Source organism: Rhamphochromis sp. 'chilingali' (genome assembly GCF_963969265.1).
Source record: "Rhamphochromis sp. 'chilingali' genome assembly, chromosome: 1".
Classification (NCBI taxonomy): domain Eukaryota; kingdom Metazoa; phylum Chordata; class Actinopteri; order Cichliformes; family Cichlidae; genus Rhamphochromis; species Rhamphochromis sp. 'chilingali'.
In genome coordinates, this window is record NC_137929.1 from 30,466,286 (window position 1) to 30,484,270 (window position 17,985).

Consider the following 17,985-nt stretch of genomic DNA (forward strand, 5'->3'; position numbering starts at 1 on the left):
TGAAGACTATGGTGAACATTTGGTCTCATGCTAGAGTTAGCAAGTACTGGCTATGATTAGGTTAAAAAATAAGTCAACATGATTTTCTTTAACTGATTTATTTAACTGATGAACATGAATTCAATTCTTTAGGATAATGATTCCCAAAGTAAGGGTACTGAGGTACTGCAGGTGGGTCACAGAGATAACAGAAATTCCGTTTGAAATTTCCCAGCTACATTACATAATTCCAGATATCCGTTTTTCTTCACTTATCCTAATCAGGGTTGCGGGGTGGGGAGGCTGTGGCCTAGCTACTAGGCCACCCATCCAGTACCCCACTGGGAATCTGTAACAGAGATAATACAGAGAGATGGGCAACCATTTTACACACACTCACATCTATGGGCAATTTTAGATTCACCAATTAAACCCCAATTAAATTAACCCCACTAATTGCATGTCTTTGGACTGTGGGAGGAAGCCGGAGTACTCAGAGAAAACCCACGCAAACGCAGTTTATGTCCCAGTGGCAGGTGGGTCACAGGTTATAGCATGTTGTTTATGGTTTTTGAATAAAATGTTCAAGGAAGTGCATCACTATCGCTTGTATTTTGGTTAGAGTGAAGATTTAAGATTGCGTGGGCCCGATGAGATTTTCTGTTTTTCAAGTGGACTGCGGCGCTCTTGACTTTGGAAAGGCTGCTTTAGAAAAAGTTGAGAGAATCTGTCAGGAAAGTGTCCTATTTTATACATAGTAAAATAGGTTTTCCATCTTCTCCTTTGGTTTCACACACACAAAGATAACCTTTTACATCACGTTGTGATCAGAACTGAAAATCTGAAAAATTGTTGCTGTACATTGTTGGCAGATGCTGTACATACGTGACAAAATCCATATCCTCCGCAATCATCTAATCTCATGTTCTTCTCTCCCTGGGTGTTGCTGCATTTGTATGGAGGTTTTAATCACAGATAAGGAACATTTTCACACTGTTAATCAGATCGTCCAGGCGATCTGCTCCCATGCAACATGCATACTTTGCCATGGTGTTTTCCTATGAGACATTTGCCTCAGATCTAATCCCCTTCAGCTCTCCACTCCATGTTCACTGAACTGATGGGAGGTGGAAGGCAGCTGTGGATGAGCTACAACTGAAAGATTATGATCATGTGACGCAATGTCAAAGAAAGGGGCTGAGGTCAAAGAAAGCCTGACAGCAAAACGTCCAAAGAAGCTTTGGTTTCCTTAAAAAGTCATGTCACAACACTGTAACCTTGCAGCAGCTGATTTAAATTCATTTGCTCATTTAAATTCAATCCAAAGGAAGTTTGCTTGTGTTTGCTCTTCTTTGTCCCTCTGCAGCCTGCTTCATATTCATCCTCTTGAAGCAAAGTTGGGGAATCGGTGCTTTGCAAACAGGTGCAACTGCAGGGACACAACACTGCATAAAATCAATAGTGCTGCTGTGCACCCTTTTAAAATGCTCAAAAATGATGCTGTAATTTGAGAATATATGTAGATTATCGAGAGAGTATTGATTAAAAGTTTTAGATGCCAATGAGAAAAAAATAAGAATAATTTTTCTTTGTTTCAGAAAAAAAATAGCCTTAATTATCCATTGATGTGCGAAAATGGCTCCTTCAGGGCACCGGTCCTCCATCTTGCCTGCAGTCATTAATTAGATCTAATCAACACCGCAGGGAAAAGTTACTGTCAAGACTAATTAGCTAAAATGGAGCTTCTGTAATGGGAAACAAATGAACAACAACAGTTAACTGTAGCAGCCTTCGCCATGCGGTATGACTCATTCAGTCTCAGTGGGAGAGATTTCCAGAGCAGCACTGCTCCGAATTATATTAGCACTTGATTACTGTTTTGAGGGAATGTGTGAGCATTTAGCGCGCTAATAGGTTGTGAAAGATAAAATGATGTTAAAGGGAGTTAGATTTGTAGGTATCCATCTTTGGGTAATTTTTCAGCCAATTTTGACAGATGTGTGTGTGCGTATACTCTCACGTACACACACAGTTTTTTTATTTATTTTATTGTAAGTGCTATGCCGGCTTCCTCTTCAACCCCAGGCCTCAGAGGTCATGAGAAATGTTAACTTAATCCTTTCTTCATCCCCACACTACTTCTGAGAGTCAAGGCAGGGAGTAAAAAGAAGAAAAAATAGGAACCTTTGTTTCTCCCACAGCGATGGGAACAAAAGGGGTTGGGATTGGGAACATCGTACCCACACAACCACCTGCAATTAAGAGCTTAGACTTCATCCTCTCGGCACAATAAAAAGAAAAAAATAAACGCCTCAGCGGTCAAAGAGAGAAGAGGAAACGTCAAGATTAGGTGGGAAGAACTAAGAGAGCATTATAAACAACTTGTGAGAATGCTTGTGACAGAATATTACTTACACAATGTTGGATGACAGTCACCTTATACCCCGTGGAAGAGTAATTGTGGAAAATCTGCTAAATAGGGGTTATTGATGACAAAAAAAGCGCTCAAACAGCGTGGGTTAGAGGTTTGCACCACAGTCACACAAAACGTGAACAAGCCCCTGTTTGTGTGCCCATATGCTGGATCAAGTCGTTATTACGTGGACGTCAGCTGAGGAGGGAGAGGTGTTAAGTTGTCATGAGAAGCACAAGCACAGTGGTGATATTTAGAAAGTTTGAGCAGTTAATTTGTGGTAAAAATCTTTTTAAAAAAAGCTACAAAACCTCCCGACACAAACCAGAAAGTTGTCCCTGCCAAAGCATTTCAGGCATGTGAACTTTGCTGAAAATGCCAACTTCATTAGAACAAAATTGGGTCAAATGCACCGAGTGCAAATTAAAATCAACCAGAGGAGATGAGATGATTGTAATCAACATCTCTTCAATCAAGCAGGAGTGTGGGAATCATAGCGCCGTGTTTTATATTTACAGCTGAACTCCGAGGACCTTCTCTGGTAGTACAATAAGACTTGTGCCATTTAAAAAAAAAAAAAAAAGCTAGTTTGAAATACGGCCGCACTCATGGACGTTTTGGAAAAAAAGAAGAAAAAAAAGCTTCACAACTTTGCAAACTTTTTAATTAGGACACACTTGTCTGGGTGCACAGTTTCAGCACTTCTCATCAAAAATAATTTCTGGTGAGGATTCAGCCACTTGCTAGGAAAAAAATCAAATAAAACACACAAAAAAAGAGTAAATTTAGTGGTTTATGCAGAATCTGCTGCTCTGCAACGACTCTGCTGTACAGAAAGAGTTCGGCATCAAGCGGATGCCATTTATAGACACGCTCCTATCTCCACAGTCCATACTCATAGACTTTTACAGCTTCATTACTGGAGATAATTACAACACTCACCACTGCATCTTATATAATAAGGTCAGTTAGTCCTCCCCCACAGAGATATCCAATAACCAGCAGTGTTTACTGTACAGGGAGTGCAGGATTATTAGGCAAGTTGTATTTTTGAGGAATAATTTTATTATTGAACAACAACCATGTTCTCAATGAACCCAAAAAACTCATTAATATCAAAGCTGAATGTTTTTGGAAGTAGTTTTTAGTTTTAGCTATTTTAGGGGGATATCTGTGTGTGCAGGTGACTATTACTGTGCATAGGCAACTTAACAAAAAACAAATATATACCCATTTCAATTATTTATTTTTACCAGTGAAACCAATATAACATCTCCACATTCACAAATATACATTTCTGACATTCAAAAACAAAACAAAAACAAATCAGTGACCAATATAGCCACCTTTCTTTGCAAGGACACTCAAAAGCCTGCCATCCATGGATTCTGTCAGTGTTTTGATCTGTTCACCATCAGCATTGCGTGCAGCAGCAACCACAGCCTCCCAGACACTGTTCAGAGAGGTGTACTGTTTTCCCTCCTTGTAAATCTCACATTTGATGATGGACCACAGGTTCTCAATGGGGTTCAGATCAGGTGAACAAGGTGGCCATGTCATTAGTTTTTCTTCTTTTATACCCTTTCTTGCCAGCCACGCTGTGGAGTACTTGGACGCGTGTGATGGAGCATTGTCCTGCATGAAAATCATGTTTTTCTTGAAGGATGCAGACTTCTTCCTGTACCACTGCTTGAAGAAGGTGCACAGCAAATCCAGCATGTCCAAATTAACACTGTTGGATTTGATTTCAACACTATTAAAGTGTCTATATGGGTCCACACCAGAGAGTGTTAATTTAACTCTTTTTGGAGAGTTGGTACGTTAACTCTGATTTAGTGTTAAACACCAAATCTGTCTGGAGTTGATAATTTAACACTTTGTGTTAAGAGTTTATATATTAACTCTCAAAGAGTATTTTAGTTTAACTACGTAAGAGTTATCTTCTAATTCATTCTAAAAAGCGGGAATTTTACTGTTCTGAACTTCTAGAAATTTTTGGAAATAAACATTTACTAAAAAGATGCAATGGTTTTTGAAAAACATTTATTCTGAACTGTGCACCACAATTTCAAAACATTTTCTGAAATATGTAACAGTATACATGTTCTCACTTTCATTAGAATTTTGTTTATCAAAAAGGTCTGACATGGTAAATGCAAATAACAGCATTCTCATCACTTATTTCTTCAATACAATATGCATGTCCTTCATTCATCCCTTTGTGGAACTTCAGCACACTTCTGCTCTCCCCCATATTCCATCTTCACAAGCATATCCTGTGCGGAGATTGAATAAAAATTTGTTGACATTAATTAAATGGCACAAATAATCCAGTAAACAATTGCAGCACAATAAAAAAGAAAAAAGAAAAAAAAGGAATCCTCTTTGAGCCATTACTTGTGTAAAGTATTTTCCCAAAAGACAAGGACACAGGCAACAGGTAATACTGAACTAAATGTAAAACCTCAACCTTTTTCATTTTTACCTAAACCGTGTGCACCAAACTCTGGAGGGATCTATGCTAACGTAGAACCCAGTCAGGACGTCTGCTACTGCTGTTTGCTCGTTTTTTATTTTTTATTTTTTTTTAATGGGCGATCGTTTTCAGGCTTCAAGCAGCACCATTATACCAACATTTCACACTCTAGACATTGTTTTAGGTGTATTTGACCAAAAGTTTGACTGAAAATTCACATGCAAGCTTTTTTCAATGCTGTGGTATTTGCCCGCAAACAATACCTTTCAGCTAGCTAAAACAGAATATTATGCTATCACCGAGCAACATGGCTAATGCCTTTCACACAGCTTTGTCTCAACTCCAAAGAGCCACAGAAGTAAAAGCTAATAATAATAATTGAAACAATCTTTGAAAAAATGACTTACCAAGCATGGCAAACAACTCAAATATGTAGAGCAAAATGTTCTGAAACGGCTTCATTTCAGCTTTGATTGGAGCCGTGCTGGGGGCGGAGTCTGTGAATTTACTCTATTGGTGTCATAGCCCCTGTAGGAGTTCAGAGTTAAGAGGTCAAGAGTTAATGTTTCCATTGTAACACCTCCAGATTTGACAGAGAAACACTCATTTTTAACACTCGATTTTAACTACTATCATTTTACACCTCAGAGTTACATTAAAAGAATGTGACTCTGCTTAGAGTAAAATTAACTCTACTTTTGCAAGAAGACTACTAACACCAAAACATTTAACACTTTTGAATTTGCTGTGGTCTTCCAGAAACTGGCAGTAGGACTGGGAGTTGAGCTTGACTCCATCCTCAACCCGAAAAGGCCCCACAAGCTCATCTTTGATGATACCAGCCCAAACCAGTACTCCACCTCCACCTTGCTGGCGTCTGAGTCGGACTGGAGCTCTCTGCCCTTTACCAATCCAGCCACGGGCCCATCCATCTGGCCCATCAAGACTCACTCTCATTTCATCAGTCCATAAAACCTTAGAAAAACCAGTCTTGAGATATTTCTTGGCCCAGTCTTGACATTTCAGCTTGTGTGTCTTGTTCAGTGGTGGTCGTCTTTCAGCCTTTCTTACCTTGGCCATGTCTCTGAGTATTGCACACCTTGTGCTTTTGGGCACTCCAGTGATGTTGCAGCTCTGAAATATGGCCAAACTGGTGGCAAGTGGCATCTTGGCAGCTGCACGCTTGGCTTTTCTCAGTTCATGGGCAGTTATTTGGCGCCTTGGTTTTTCCACACGCTTCTTGCGACCCTGTTGACTATTTTGAATGAAATGCTTGATTGTTCGATGATCACGCTTCAGAAGCTTTGCAATTTTGAGACTGCTGCATCCCTCTGCAAGATATCTCACTATTTTTGACTTTTCTGAGCCTGTCAAGTCCTTCTTTTGACCCATTTTGCCAAAGGAAAGGACGTTGCCTAATAATTATGCACACCTGATATAGGGTGTTGATGTCATTAGACCACACCCCTTCTCATTACAGAGATGCACATCACCTAATATGCTTAATTGGTAGTAGGCTTTCGAGCCTATACAGCTTGGAGTAAGACAACATGCATGAAGAGGATGATGTGGACAAAATACTCATTTGCCTAATAATTCTGCACTCCCTGTACTTATCTGCAACCCTCATACTGAAAAATCTTACACTTTATTTTTGCTGCTCTTACACTTCTTATTATATTGAACTCACTATTAATTAGCCGAGGCTTCAGGCATCCTGTACAGGAAGTAATGGAGAAAAAATAGCTGTAAAGCTTCATGTTGATTTCCAGCGGTGTTCACCTACCCCTGTCTTTTGAATTAGAATTTGAATCTAAAGTTTATTTGATCAGCTGCATGGATTTTTATGGATTTTGGCATTTTATTTTGCTCATTTTGGGGCCCTTTAGAGATCATCTCTAAAAATAATTCCAAAGTGCAGCTGCAGAACTTGGCCTCCTTCCTTGTTATTGTGATTAAACAAACGTACACAGATGCTGATTGAGATCCTTATCAGTATGACTAATGAATGTAGTGTCATGGAGACCTGGCTGCAATGGCGAATTCAGTCGTGTACAACAAAGAACCATTGCAGACGATTTCTGCGATATGCTAATTCAAAACCCGGCGCTAGGTCTTCTCATACTACTGCCCCGGATTATAAATATCATGAGATTGTAGCGAACTATTTCTAAAGTTGGTTCATTGACTAGAGTAAAAGTTTGTCTTGTTTTTACTGGTGAGAGTTGCTCCACGTGGTTAATAAAGTGTCTTATTTATTGACATAAAATGTGAAACGTGTCCATATGGCTGCTTTTCTCTTGCTTCCAAGCGTTGACATTTTGACATTATGTACCGTGTCTCGGGGGCAGATCAACTTTACTGCACATGGAGACGACTTCTGATTGGATCTCATCTCTGCAGAACATTTTCATCTCATTTTTATTCGTTGGCGAAAGTGGCAATATATTTCATCATAGTTTTTGTGTTACTTTCTTTTTTCTTGTTTTCATCAGCAACAAATTAAAGGTTATTTCATCTGTTCCAGCGATTCGCTTTCTTCTGTTCCTCCAGTTTAACGTCGTAACGAGGGAGGGGGTTGACGTAGGATGGAATACGGGGCCAACACAGAGAGACAGACAACCACACACTCTCACAGTCACACAGCATGCACGTTTTTGGTCTGTGGGAGGAAGTCAGAGAGCACCCTGAGGTAACCCACACACACAGATATGTAAACTCCATAGAGAAAGGTCAGTGGGTTCAAACCCAGAACCTTTTTTCTGTTAGTCGACCGTGCTAACCACTGACCCCCTATCCCAACCTGCTTGTTCATTTAGATGTTGCAACTCACTCGATATCTGATTTTGTTTTTTCTCTCATTTGAAACTAAAACAAATAAATGATAATGGGTTATTCTTGTTTTTTGTTGCTTGTTGACTGAATGTGTAAAATTCCTTGAAAGATTTCATCACATATTCTAATTTGACCTAAAAAACTTACATTTCATAGAGAACGTTTAAATTTTTGAAAGAATGAACTGGTTGGCCCGTGTACCAGCAGTCAGCTCACGTTCAAAAGGAGACTGACAGAAAATAACTGTGTATAACAGAATACACATGTTGCAGCTAATGTGTGTGTGTGTGTTTAAGTTATGCAACTCTGTCATCCAGCTGGTGTCAACATGTGCACTCTTTACAAGCCTATCGGAGGTCTTTTCTTTAAGGAGCCTGCTTAAAGGGTGGCACTGCATGGCGCCTCGTCCTGGATCATTTGCGAACCCACACCCCAGCCATGCTGGTAGCCCCCCGGAGCAGCCGAAGTCCTGTGGTGGGTGGCAGCACTAGTCTCAGCAGAGGCTGTAGGATGTAGGCCAAGCCGTGCGTGTAATCCCTCACTCAGAGTTGGAACGCACCGTCAGCGAGGGAAAATAAATATGGAAGGGTGAAGCGTTGGATAGGGGATGCACTGAGAAGACAGCCAGCAATTAAGATTACAATTTTGTTTCGTGATTTTGAGGACTTTGATTTGATTATAGGTCTGATTTAAGATGCACTAAAACACTGAAATAACTGGGAAACCATAAAAATTAAGTGTCTTCAAGAGGTGGTGCTGAATTTAAATTCATTCGCTCCTGTCACAGCGTTGTATGGACCTGGAGACGTATTAACACTGCTTACGTTCTGCCTTTCACTGGCCCTCGCTTTAGGTCACTCTCTCCTAATTTGGATCAATTATCCCATTTCCTCTCACAGAAACAGTGTTTCTCTTTACGCATAATGCGCTGGCTATTTGACAGCGCTGGGTCACGTGCCCGCTTTTTCATCATCTGTGTGCACTCCTGTCTGTGTGACTGAATGCTTCCTTTCTCTACTGTCTGAGACTCATTTGAAATTCAAATATTGCCTCATTGCTAAGCCTCAATAATATTGACTTTCAGTTACTCTCCAGAGGTTCTGGGTATATTTTTAGGCCAGGGATTGTGCTTACACTATGTATGCAGACATCAGGAGATTTGGCACAGCAGTGGTTGGCTTTCAACAGCTCAGGCGAAATGCCAGCCAAACCTGACTGAAATTTAACATTTACCTGTTGTTATAATTAATGGAGAAACTATTTCTTATGGGACTGCTCTGTAAATATGCAAACCTGACATCTACAGACTAAAAAAATGCCAATTATTAGTTTTTTATTTTAAAATTCAGTCTGAAAGAGCAACTTCAGAAATGTTTAGAAGCGCATTTGACTTGTTGATCAGTCTCGGCGTGAGCAGTCTGCCTACAGTAAAGTGACACAGCAGCTCTATCAGTGGTCCACTAGATGGAGCACTGCATCACAGATCTTTCTTATCAAGTTTGATCTTTTTTTCTTTTTCTTTTTTTTTTCTTTTTGCCTGTCCCGTTTGGCTCTTTTGCCATCAGAATTATTGTCTAAAGGCGAAGAAAGATACCCAACGGATTTACTTTACCAAATTGACCATCCCAGCCTTGCCGTAATGGTCCATTTGATTCACCTTTTATTGTTTATTTTATTTTCACTTGCTGAATACGGGACAGATTTGACTGGGGGAAAGAAGGGGAGAAAGAAAGAGGGAAAGAGAAACAGCTGAGAAGAGGGACGGGGGAGAAGGGCACAAAACAAAAACCAACAGAATGGGCAGCAAAAAAAAAGAAAGAAAAAAAAATGCATATATCCATAACCTGGGTCACCTGCTGAGAAAGAAAAAAGAAAACCAGCAGAAGAGAACAAGAGTAATAGAATAAACAACATCACAATGATATATGGGAATATGACAGTAAATACTAAATATTAAACATTATTGTGCAGCACATAAGATCAACAGAACACAGTGTGCTTTGAGGTAGGAGCCAAAAAGGGTGTAGTGTGTGGGTGTGATCACCCGTGTGTACACCTGTGAGCATGGACGCGCTTGTTTTTTTTAAAAGGTTCCTTCATGTAATGATCTGCTAGAGGGTGTGGGGGGGCCACAGCCCCGTCCTCCAGGGCATGAAGCAGGTATGGAGGAGATCAAAACTCCAGACATTCAGAGGCCCCCAGAACACAAGAGACCAAGGAAGACCAACAGAGGGGCAGCCGCGCCACTGTCCCAGAAAGAGCTGAGGAGAGTCCCAGATGAGGGCTCACTCAGCAGCCGCGGAGCAGAAGCCAGGGGAGGTTGCAGTGACGCACCCGTGAGCTCCGCCGGCAGCCAGCTGTGCCTGAGTGACCAAGCCCCAGGCCGAGAGGCCGGGGGCACCCCACCTCCGAAGTGGCCCGAGCGAGCCCCAGGCTCCAGGCCCCAACAAGCAGCCACCAAGGAGTGAGCCGGTGTGTACCTGGACGCCCATCCCCGGACACAAAGAACCGCCAACGCACCGATGTCTGAGGGAATCCGCCTGACATATAGACACAGACATACAGGCACACACAGACACAAACATCCATTCCCACCCTCATGCTCTCATATGCACTCACTCCACACTCAACCAACGTGGAGACAGACATAAAGAGACGCTGTACACACGATCACACTCCCCAAGCGTACTCTACGAACCGGGTCTAGGTACCCTTGCCCCTGGAGGGGGGAACTGCACCCAGACCCAGGTGGTGTTACCCTTTTCCCTGCGGTGTGTGTGGGGGGAGGCAGACCGCCCCAACTCCACAGCAGCAGGGAGGCCCCACACTCCAGACCGCAGTCGGACGGCCAACTCCTCCTCCTAGCCCCCCCGCTCCAGCAGGCCGCAGAGAACGGGGGTGAGAGAAGACTCCAAACCTCCCTCCACCCGCTCATTGTAGTGTTGATGCACGTGTGTTCTAAGGTGCATTTAAAACCCAGGAGGGCATGGAGCTAGCCTCGTCTGCACCCTGGTGACACACCCCTACTCCAAGGCCCTGCATGTGTGGGTGGTTGTGGTGGAGCGGGAAGAGGGAGGCAGCTGGAGATGGGGAGGGAAGGAAGGGAGGGGGAAGTGACCCCTCCCTGGGGCCAGCTCCCCCGCTGACCCCAGTAGGCACCCCCATACTCCGCGACCCGCCAGGGAAAGGGGGCCCAGGCCCATCCAGACCAGGGCCCAGTGCAGCAGCGCCGCCCGGCCCCACAGAGCCCGGGACAGTCCACCCAACCCCACCACAGAGAAAACTGCACCCACCCCACCATCCACTCATCTTCCAGACTACATAAGACAATAGACGCCCAGGCTGAGATCTTCCTCCACCTCTCCTGTATCTCCCCCTCCTGCAGAGAGAGTTCCTGAAGAGAGGAAAGCTCCTGCAAGATGTGACAATCTCCCCCACCAGTTGAAGAGCCCCCCAGGTAGCTCGACGCACCGGCGGCAAGTCCATCAAGTTTGATCCTTAAAGGCAAGCATGAGGGCAGGGAACTAAAATCCGACGTTCCAGCAAAAAAACATTTCACCTCTAAATAAAACTAAATACATTTTCTAGTAAAATTGTAACATTTTCAACATATACATAGTATCATTTCTAGGTTTTTCTCTTCCTCCCTTTTTACTAAAAAAATTTCTTTATCTGTACATGTCTGCCAATAAATCAATTTACATCGAGCAAACAGCTTTGTACAGCCCGATCCGGCGGGGAGGTGTGGGAAGCCAGATTAAGTGCCCCCCTTCCAGTTCTCCTCTCTGTTCTCTCCTCGCTTGTCCCCTTTGTCTTACTTGTCTCTATCACCTTTTCAATCCCTTTGAAGAAGTGAGGCTCCATAAATGTTAAAGAGGTAAATATTATTTCTCAGTTGCAGTGAATAGATCAAAGAAAATAAACTGTAGAAAACAAATAACTCTCCAGGGCCTGATCAACCCTGGCAGGGCCTCCTTGGATGAGGGTGTCTAGTGATAATGGCCGAAACACCCGGTGAATCCAAGGTCCACTACTGACGATGTGTCCCAAATTTGAATATGATAATCTAGATCAGATCTCTAATCCCTAAACTTAACCAAGGAAAAAAATGGCAGATTAGCTCAAGTAAAAGACCGAAAGTTGAGGCACACAACAATGTGCACCACTGGTAAAGTTTCTGGGCTGCCTCATAACAGCCATCCCTCGAGATTTTCGCCATTTAAAGCAATGGAATTTCAGGGATTGTAACATCTAGTCCTTTACTGAATCAGGTGCACCTTGCTATAGTACTGGGTTGGACACCATCTTTATCCTTCAGAAATGTATTAACTCTTCATGGCACATTCTCAGAGAGTTTGGTTCATGTTGACATGATAGCATCACACAGTTCCTGCGGACTTGTTGGCCGCACATCCATGATGAGGATCTCCTGTTCCTCCACAACCCAAAGGCGCTTTATTGGATTGTGAACTCATTATGTTCAAGAATCCAGTTTAAGATGACATGGTGTAATCAGAAGAAGAGTGCACTGTGGTTATAAAGGGATGGACATGGCCGACAACAATATTTAGGAAAGCTGTGGTGTTTAAATAATGCTCAGTTGATACTAAGCAGCTCAAAGTGTGGCAAGTAATTATCCCCCACACATTACACCACCTTGTTGATACAAGGCAGGATGGATCCATGCTTTCATCTTGTACCAAATTTTACACGCATGAAAAATTGCGACTCATCAGATGTTGTCCAGTCTTGCATTGTCCACTTTTGTCGAGCATTTCTAAACCTTGGTTTCCTGCCCATAGCTGACAGGAAGGTTTTCTGCTGCTTTAGTGTGTTTTCAGAGTTGCATACCTTGGTTATAATGAGCAGTTATTTAGTTTAGTTTTGCCTTCTTATCAGCTCAAAGCAGCCTGGCCTTTCTCCTCTGAGCTCTGACATCAACGAGGCATTTTTACCCAGTAGATCAGCAGATACTGAATACTTAGACCAACCCATCAGGCACTTTCAGAGTCACTTAAATCACTTTCTTCCCCATACAGATGCTCAGTTTTACCTTCAGCAGGTCATCTTTACCACATCTTTTTGTTTGTGTTTTTAAAGGGATGCCAAATGCTGTCATTTTTCTGTAAAGCAAATTTACCTTGCCTTTGGGTATAAATAAAGTTACCTTGACCTACCTTGACCTTGACCTTGACATCTATATGTCCAGTGAAGTTGATGCCGTATGACTGGCTGAACAGATTGAGTGAACAGTTGTACCTAACAAAGTGGCAGATGAGTACATTTAGGCTTACCCTATTGCACTGCTATCTACTTACAGAGGCCAGAGTTCAGCAACTGGTTCCAAAGTTCATGCCTCCTGTTTAAAGCCTAATAAATCATCACAAATCACCATTCTAATCAATTTATGTGCTGCACTTTAAAAAGTGACCCCGAACTCTTAAGCACTAATAAGAAAAATATAAATGAAAAAACCTTGATGTTTTTGTAAAAACCCCCAAAATTTTAATTTTTTTCTCTTGATAACGACCAAGATGATGTCATAGATGCACTGACACCAATCAAAATAAAGAGTTTTTTTTGTCCCAGCACTGTGAATCAAATCTGATAAGAACACATACACACACACACACACACACACACACACACACACACACACACACACACACACACACACACACACACACACACACACTGAGGTGTTATTATATTCATCTACTAGTATGATGTAGGATTATTAAGAATAACTGAGGAAAATCATTATGAAAAATCATGACCAAAATATATATATTTAAAAAAGAATGGAATACAATACCCTTTTACTAATTTTATAAAGGAGTGATAGTACAAACTCACACAGTAGATGCAGAGATATCTTCACAGAAAGATCATTAAACACTGAATGCATTACAAGTTGGAAAGAAAAATTTGTTATCTGTCACATTCTCACTAGTTATCACTTCAATTTACCAGAGGCATCGTATCAGGTCATTACAATCAAAAGTCAAAGTACAAACTGTCTTTTATTGACTGCAGTAAAGGTGGTGTGGAAGTAATCAAGTAACAATGCTGTAATTACCTCTTAGTAATATTTGGAGGTTAGTAAGATAAATTGCAAAACTATTTAATTGCTGTTCATGTTATGAAACTATAGCAGCCAGTTAGGCCAAATAAAGACTTGAAACAGGGACAAAAGGTAGCTTTGTCAAAGTTAACAAAGCTAGTGCTAATGAGTGCCTTGTAAAATATAAATTACTAGGATTATATATACATGCTTTGTTGTAAATTACAATTTAGCAGCAAATTTACAACACTGGCACCGCAGTTGGTAGATTATTACCACAATTAAACACAACAGCAGCGAGCAGGGCTTAAAGTGTGAGGAGTTTTTGAGCTGACGCACATACCGCTAACATTTGGCCTTTGCAGCTGCTACTGCTCACATTTTTATGTGAATCCTGTAGCTTCAACCCCAGCTGTATTTTGGGCCAAGGAGTGTGCAGTGAATATGGAAATGTCACTGATACTGACACTGACTGGTGAACAAGATCTAAAATATGATCTGTGTTATTTCATCATCTGTGTCTTTCGGTTTGGATTTACCCGCTTCATTGTTAAATGGAAGTGGCATCTCTTGGTGACTGAGAGGAACTCTAGAGGTATACAGAGAGTATTCAGTATTCATGTAGTGAGCTGTGCAGCTCCGAGTGCAGCTTTACCGCTCAAGAATGCAGCTATAGTGCCCCATTGTCCATGGACACAAGCTTAATGACAATTAAGGACAATACCCGCAGTGTTTTGTCCTCTATCTCGTCTGCTCTCGTCTGCTCTCCCTAAGAATGCATCTTAAACATTGTGCTAACAGTGCTATTATGTTTGAAAATCCATTCATATTTATCATTTTTCATAATATTTATTGCATGAAAATGTTTTCTTGGTGGAGTAAGTTATGTCGGTTATTCATGTTGTCAAAAAAATCATTTAGAAACTAACTTGGTCTCCCCTAGCAGACTGGGGACTTGTGACAGCCTCACATGTACAGTAAAAACTAAACTACAGTTTAAAACTACAGTCACCAGCCATAAAACACACATGTAGTTTACTGCAGCAGGTACGTTCACATTAGGCAGATGCCATACAATAAAACTATCACAAGTGACTGAAAACAAGTAACATAAAGATCTGTAGCAACTCTGAACAGGTTGGATGAAAAAATGTTAAAAGTTAAGCAAGGGTAACGGATAAAATGCAGGAAATAGACAAACGAGAGAGTGCTAAGACAACAGAACGTGTTTGATAATTATTCTAGGTAAACCATTTAACTTATTAGCTAAACATTACTGATGAAAGCTTGATTTGTTTCGCTAATGCTATGGCTAGCAGTTAAACGTTTAGCTAGCAGTTTTGGACGAACAATTGAAACAATGCAAGCTAAACTGTTAAAGGTGAACATGAAACAACAATGAATGGTAAAAACATAAAAATAAAAAGTCTAAATAAAGCTTAAAATATGTTTAAATGAACACATTTTACCTCGAGAAGTCTTGTGAGGTGGTTTTTGGGCTTGGGTCCATCTGACAGGGTTGTGGGGCTACAGATGGTGATAGTTTTGGAAACATTTTTGGTAAAGGTAACATTATTTTCATCTCTAAAGCTCATAAAAACATACATCCAGTTTGTTTTTAATGTTATCCCACAAGTCAGTTGATGGAGACCTAAAACAGACGGATTATATTTTTAGTCAACAATACTTAACAGTGACAAAAACTCATTCTGGTGGATTGCATGCATGCCTATGCAAGTTTTGGTTTTTTTAATACTCATAAACCTAATGTTTGAAAATATAAATAAAGTTAATAAAGTTTTACAGTTCTGAAACTTTGCTGACACTAACATTGTCCTCAAACTGTCCTAAATAGAAAGTTTGGGGTCCTCTATGAGGCCACACTAAGGATGCATTGTTAAATGGACCATCATTTTCATGCTAGGCACAAACTGTGTGACAATGAAAAGATTGAGCAGTAGAAAGGGGCACCCATTCAAACAACTCCCTCCTTTCTTTTCCCCCTGCAGAACAGTGCAACAGTGTTTAACTGTGCCAGATTCGCAGAGGGGAGTTGCCCTCCTGTCATTTATCAGCGTATCCTTGAGGTCATGCAGCTATCGGCCTACATTTGACACCGTCTTTAAATGGCCACATCAGCAGACAGATAATCAGTGAGATAAAGAACAGCATCTTCCATGCCAGCTCAAGGAGGGGTGGATGTGTATAAATTGAAGCCTTTGGGGAATCACAATCTCACGGTCTGCTGTAGCGCTTCATCATCAGCTGCCTTCAACCCGACGAGCCTGCAGCCATGTCCTTTAATGGAACCTGGAAGATCGACCGCAGTGAGAACTATGTCAAGTTCATGGAACAAATGGGTGAGTGTGTGTGAGAGCACTTGACAGTGTTTAGCTCACTGTCAAGCCATGCACTTAAACTCTGTTTTTTCTGAGCCTGGCCGTGTGAATTTATGAGGATAATGTGTGTAACTGTGTTTCCATAGAGTTCAGTATGGTTGTGCAGGTTTTAATGTAGTTGTTGTAACAGCATTCATCTTAGGACTGATTATAACACTAATCACTATCATGTGGCTATAAAATCACCTCAAGGGGTTAATGACCAATAACTATTCATTCAACAATCCAGTTTCATATTTCTATGCTTTTTTGTGTTTTACAAGGTGTTAATCTTGTGAAACGCAAGGTGGCAGAGCACGACAACCTGAAGATCACCATCGAGCAGAACGGGGACAAGTTTCACGTCAAAGAGTCCAGCACTTTACGCACCAAAGAGGTTGACTTCACTCTGGGCGTTCCGTTTGACTACACCCTGGCTGATGGCACTGAAGTCTCAGTGAGTGCGCTAAAGAGAAACATTACTGAAGCACAGGCACTTGGTCAAGGTGCTGTTCCATAATTGCACAAAGGCAACCGGAAATGGTTTGTTTTAGGCAAATCTAGCTTGTTTTTAAGAATGATGGATTCTCTGCTAATGGAAATAGTGGAAACCAGCTGCAGTTAAAAGCAAAGGAACAGTTTCCAGTGAATAATTCACTCTGCGGTGAATTAAAAGTCGCTTTTATGCAAATGTAAAACAGTAAGGGAGAGTGTTAAAGAGTGCTTTGACTGTATATTTTTAACCAGGGTGCATGGGAGATGGAGGGGGACATGATGAAAGGCAAATTCACCAGGAAAGACAACAACAAGCTCCTGACCACTACTAGAACTCTGGTGGGCGGAGAGCTCGTGCAGGTCAGTAGGTCCAAAGGTGTCGATCCCGAATTCAGTCCCAATAAATAAACGTCTCCACAAACCATTGACACTTTTTGTCTTTGCAGAGCTACAACTATGAAGGGGTGGATGCCAAGAGGATTTTCAAGAAGCAGTAACCTGGATATTGAAGTTCAAATTTTATTTTTATATAAATCACACAGCCCAGTGAACTGTATCTGAAGTTATTGTTGGCATTTAGCTTATTTTACAAGAAGAATTATGGTCACCATGTTCATGAAACACTGAAATGGTCACACAGCGCAGTTAAATTTGCATCCCTTTTCCTGTGAAAGGAGAAAACAAACACTAAACAGCATCCTGGCAGTGGATATCTATCTGTAGCAGTAGCTAAACATTCAAATGGGTTTAGTTTTATTTGTCTTGGAGGGGTTCGGGATTATCCGCACATCATAGTTTCAACAAATTTCACAGGACTCATTCATTGGTATGGTGTAGGTTATCCACAGTAATGGCTGTTTTCAGGTAAAGCTCCACAGCAACATGAAATACATGAAATGTTATTGTGTGTGTTCAAACAGGGGGAAAAAATCAAATTGCACTAATGGTTCTCATGTATCAGATTGTCCTCTACAATAAAGCATGTTTATTATGTCACTTGAGTTTAGTGTTGGTGTTATTAAATGACTGAATTGCATGTGAATTAAGTCCGATAAATATAATCAGTCAAGATTGTCTTAACAGATGTGATAAAAGTCTATAATCTTAGTCATATTGCTTCCATGACACAAGCACAAAGCTCATGCCTCTACGATATCATTTTTTACGAGCATCAAAAGTTCTTCATCAGGGATTTAAGTGAAATACCACGTTACCATTTCAGACTGCTTTCCAGTCACTCTTATAGCGCATGATTGGAGTGTGACCTTCTGCTGTCATGTGGCGGCCCTTATGTGCTATGTGGAGAACTAATGGTTCATCACATGGTGGTTTTCTAGAAAGTGAA

General features: G+C 41.3%; 1 protein-coding gene across 1 annotated transcript; it reads left to right on the top strand.

Annotated features, from left to right (window-relative positions):
• Positions 1–15,800: 15,800 nt before the first annotated feature.
• LOC308402750 (fatty acid-binding protein, intestinal-like) lies at positions 15,801–17,599 on the top strand. The gene is made up of 4 exons (XM_080891840.1): positions 15,801–16,127; positions 16,430–16,602; positions 16,893–17,000; positions 17,087–17,599. The coding sequence occupies exons 1-4, from the start codon at positions 16,061–16,063 to the stop codon at positions 17,135–17,137; spliced, it is 399 nt and encodes a 132-aa protein (XP_080747966.1). The 5' UTR covers positions 15,801–16,060; the 3' UTR covers positions 17,138–17,599.
• Positions 17,600–17,985: the final 386 nt, after the last annotated feature.

Coding starts and splice junctions, on each gene's coding strand:
- LOC308402750 (XM_080891840.1), top strand. CDS start 16,061: ATGTCCTTTAATGGAACCTGGAAGATCGACCGCAGTGAGAACTATGTC. Junction 16,603..16,892: donor CTGATGGCACTGAAGTCTCA/GTGAGTGCGCTA, acceptor ATTTTTAACCAG/GGTGCATGGGAGATGGAGGG. Junction 17,001..17,086: donor TGGGCGGAGAGCTCGTGCAG/GTCAGTAGGTCC, acceptor TTGTCTTTGCAG/AGCTACAACTATGAAGGGGT.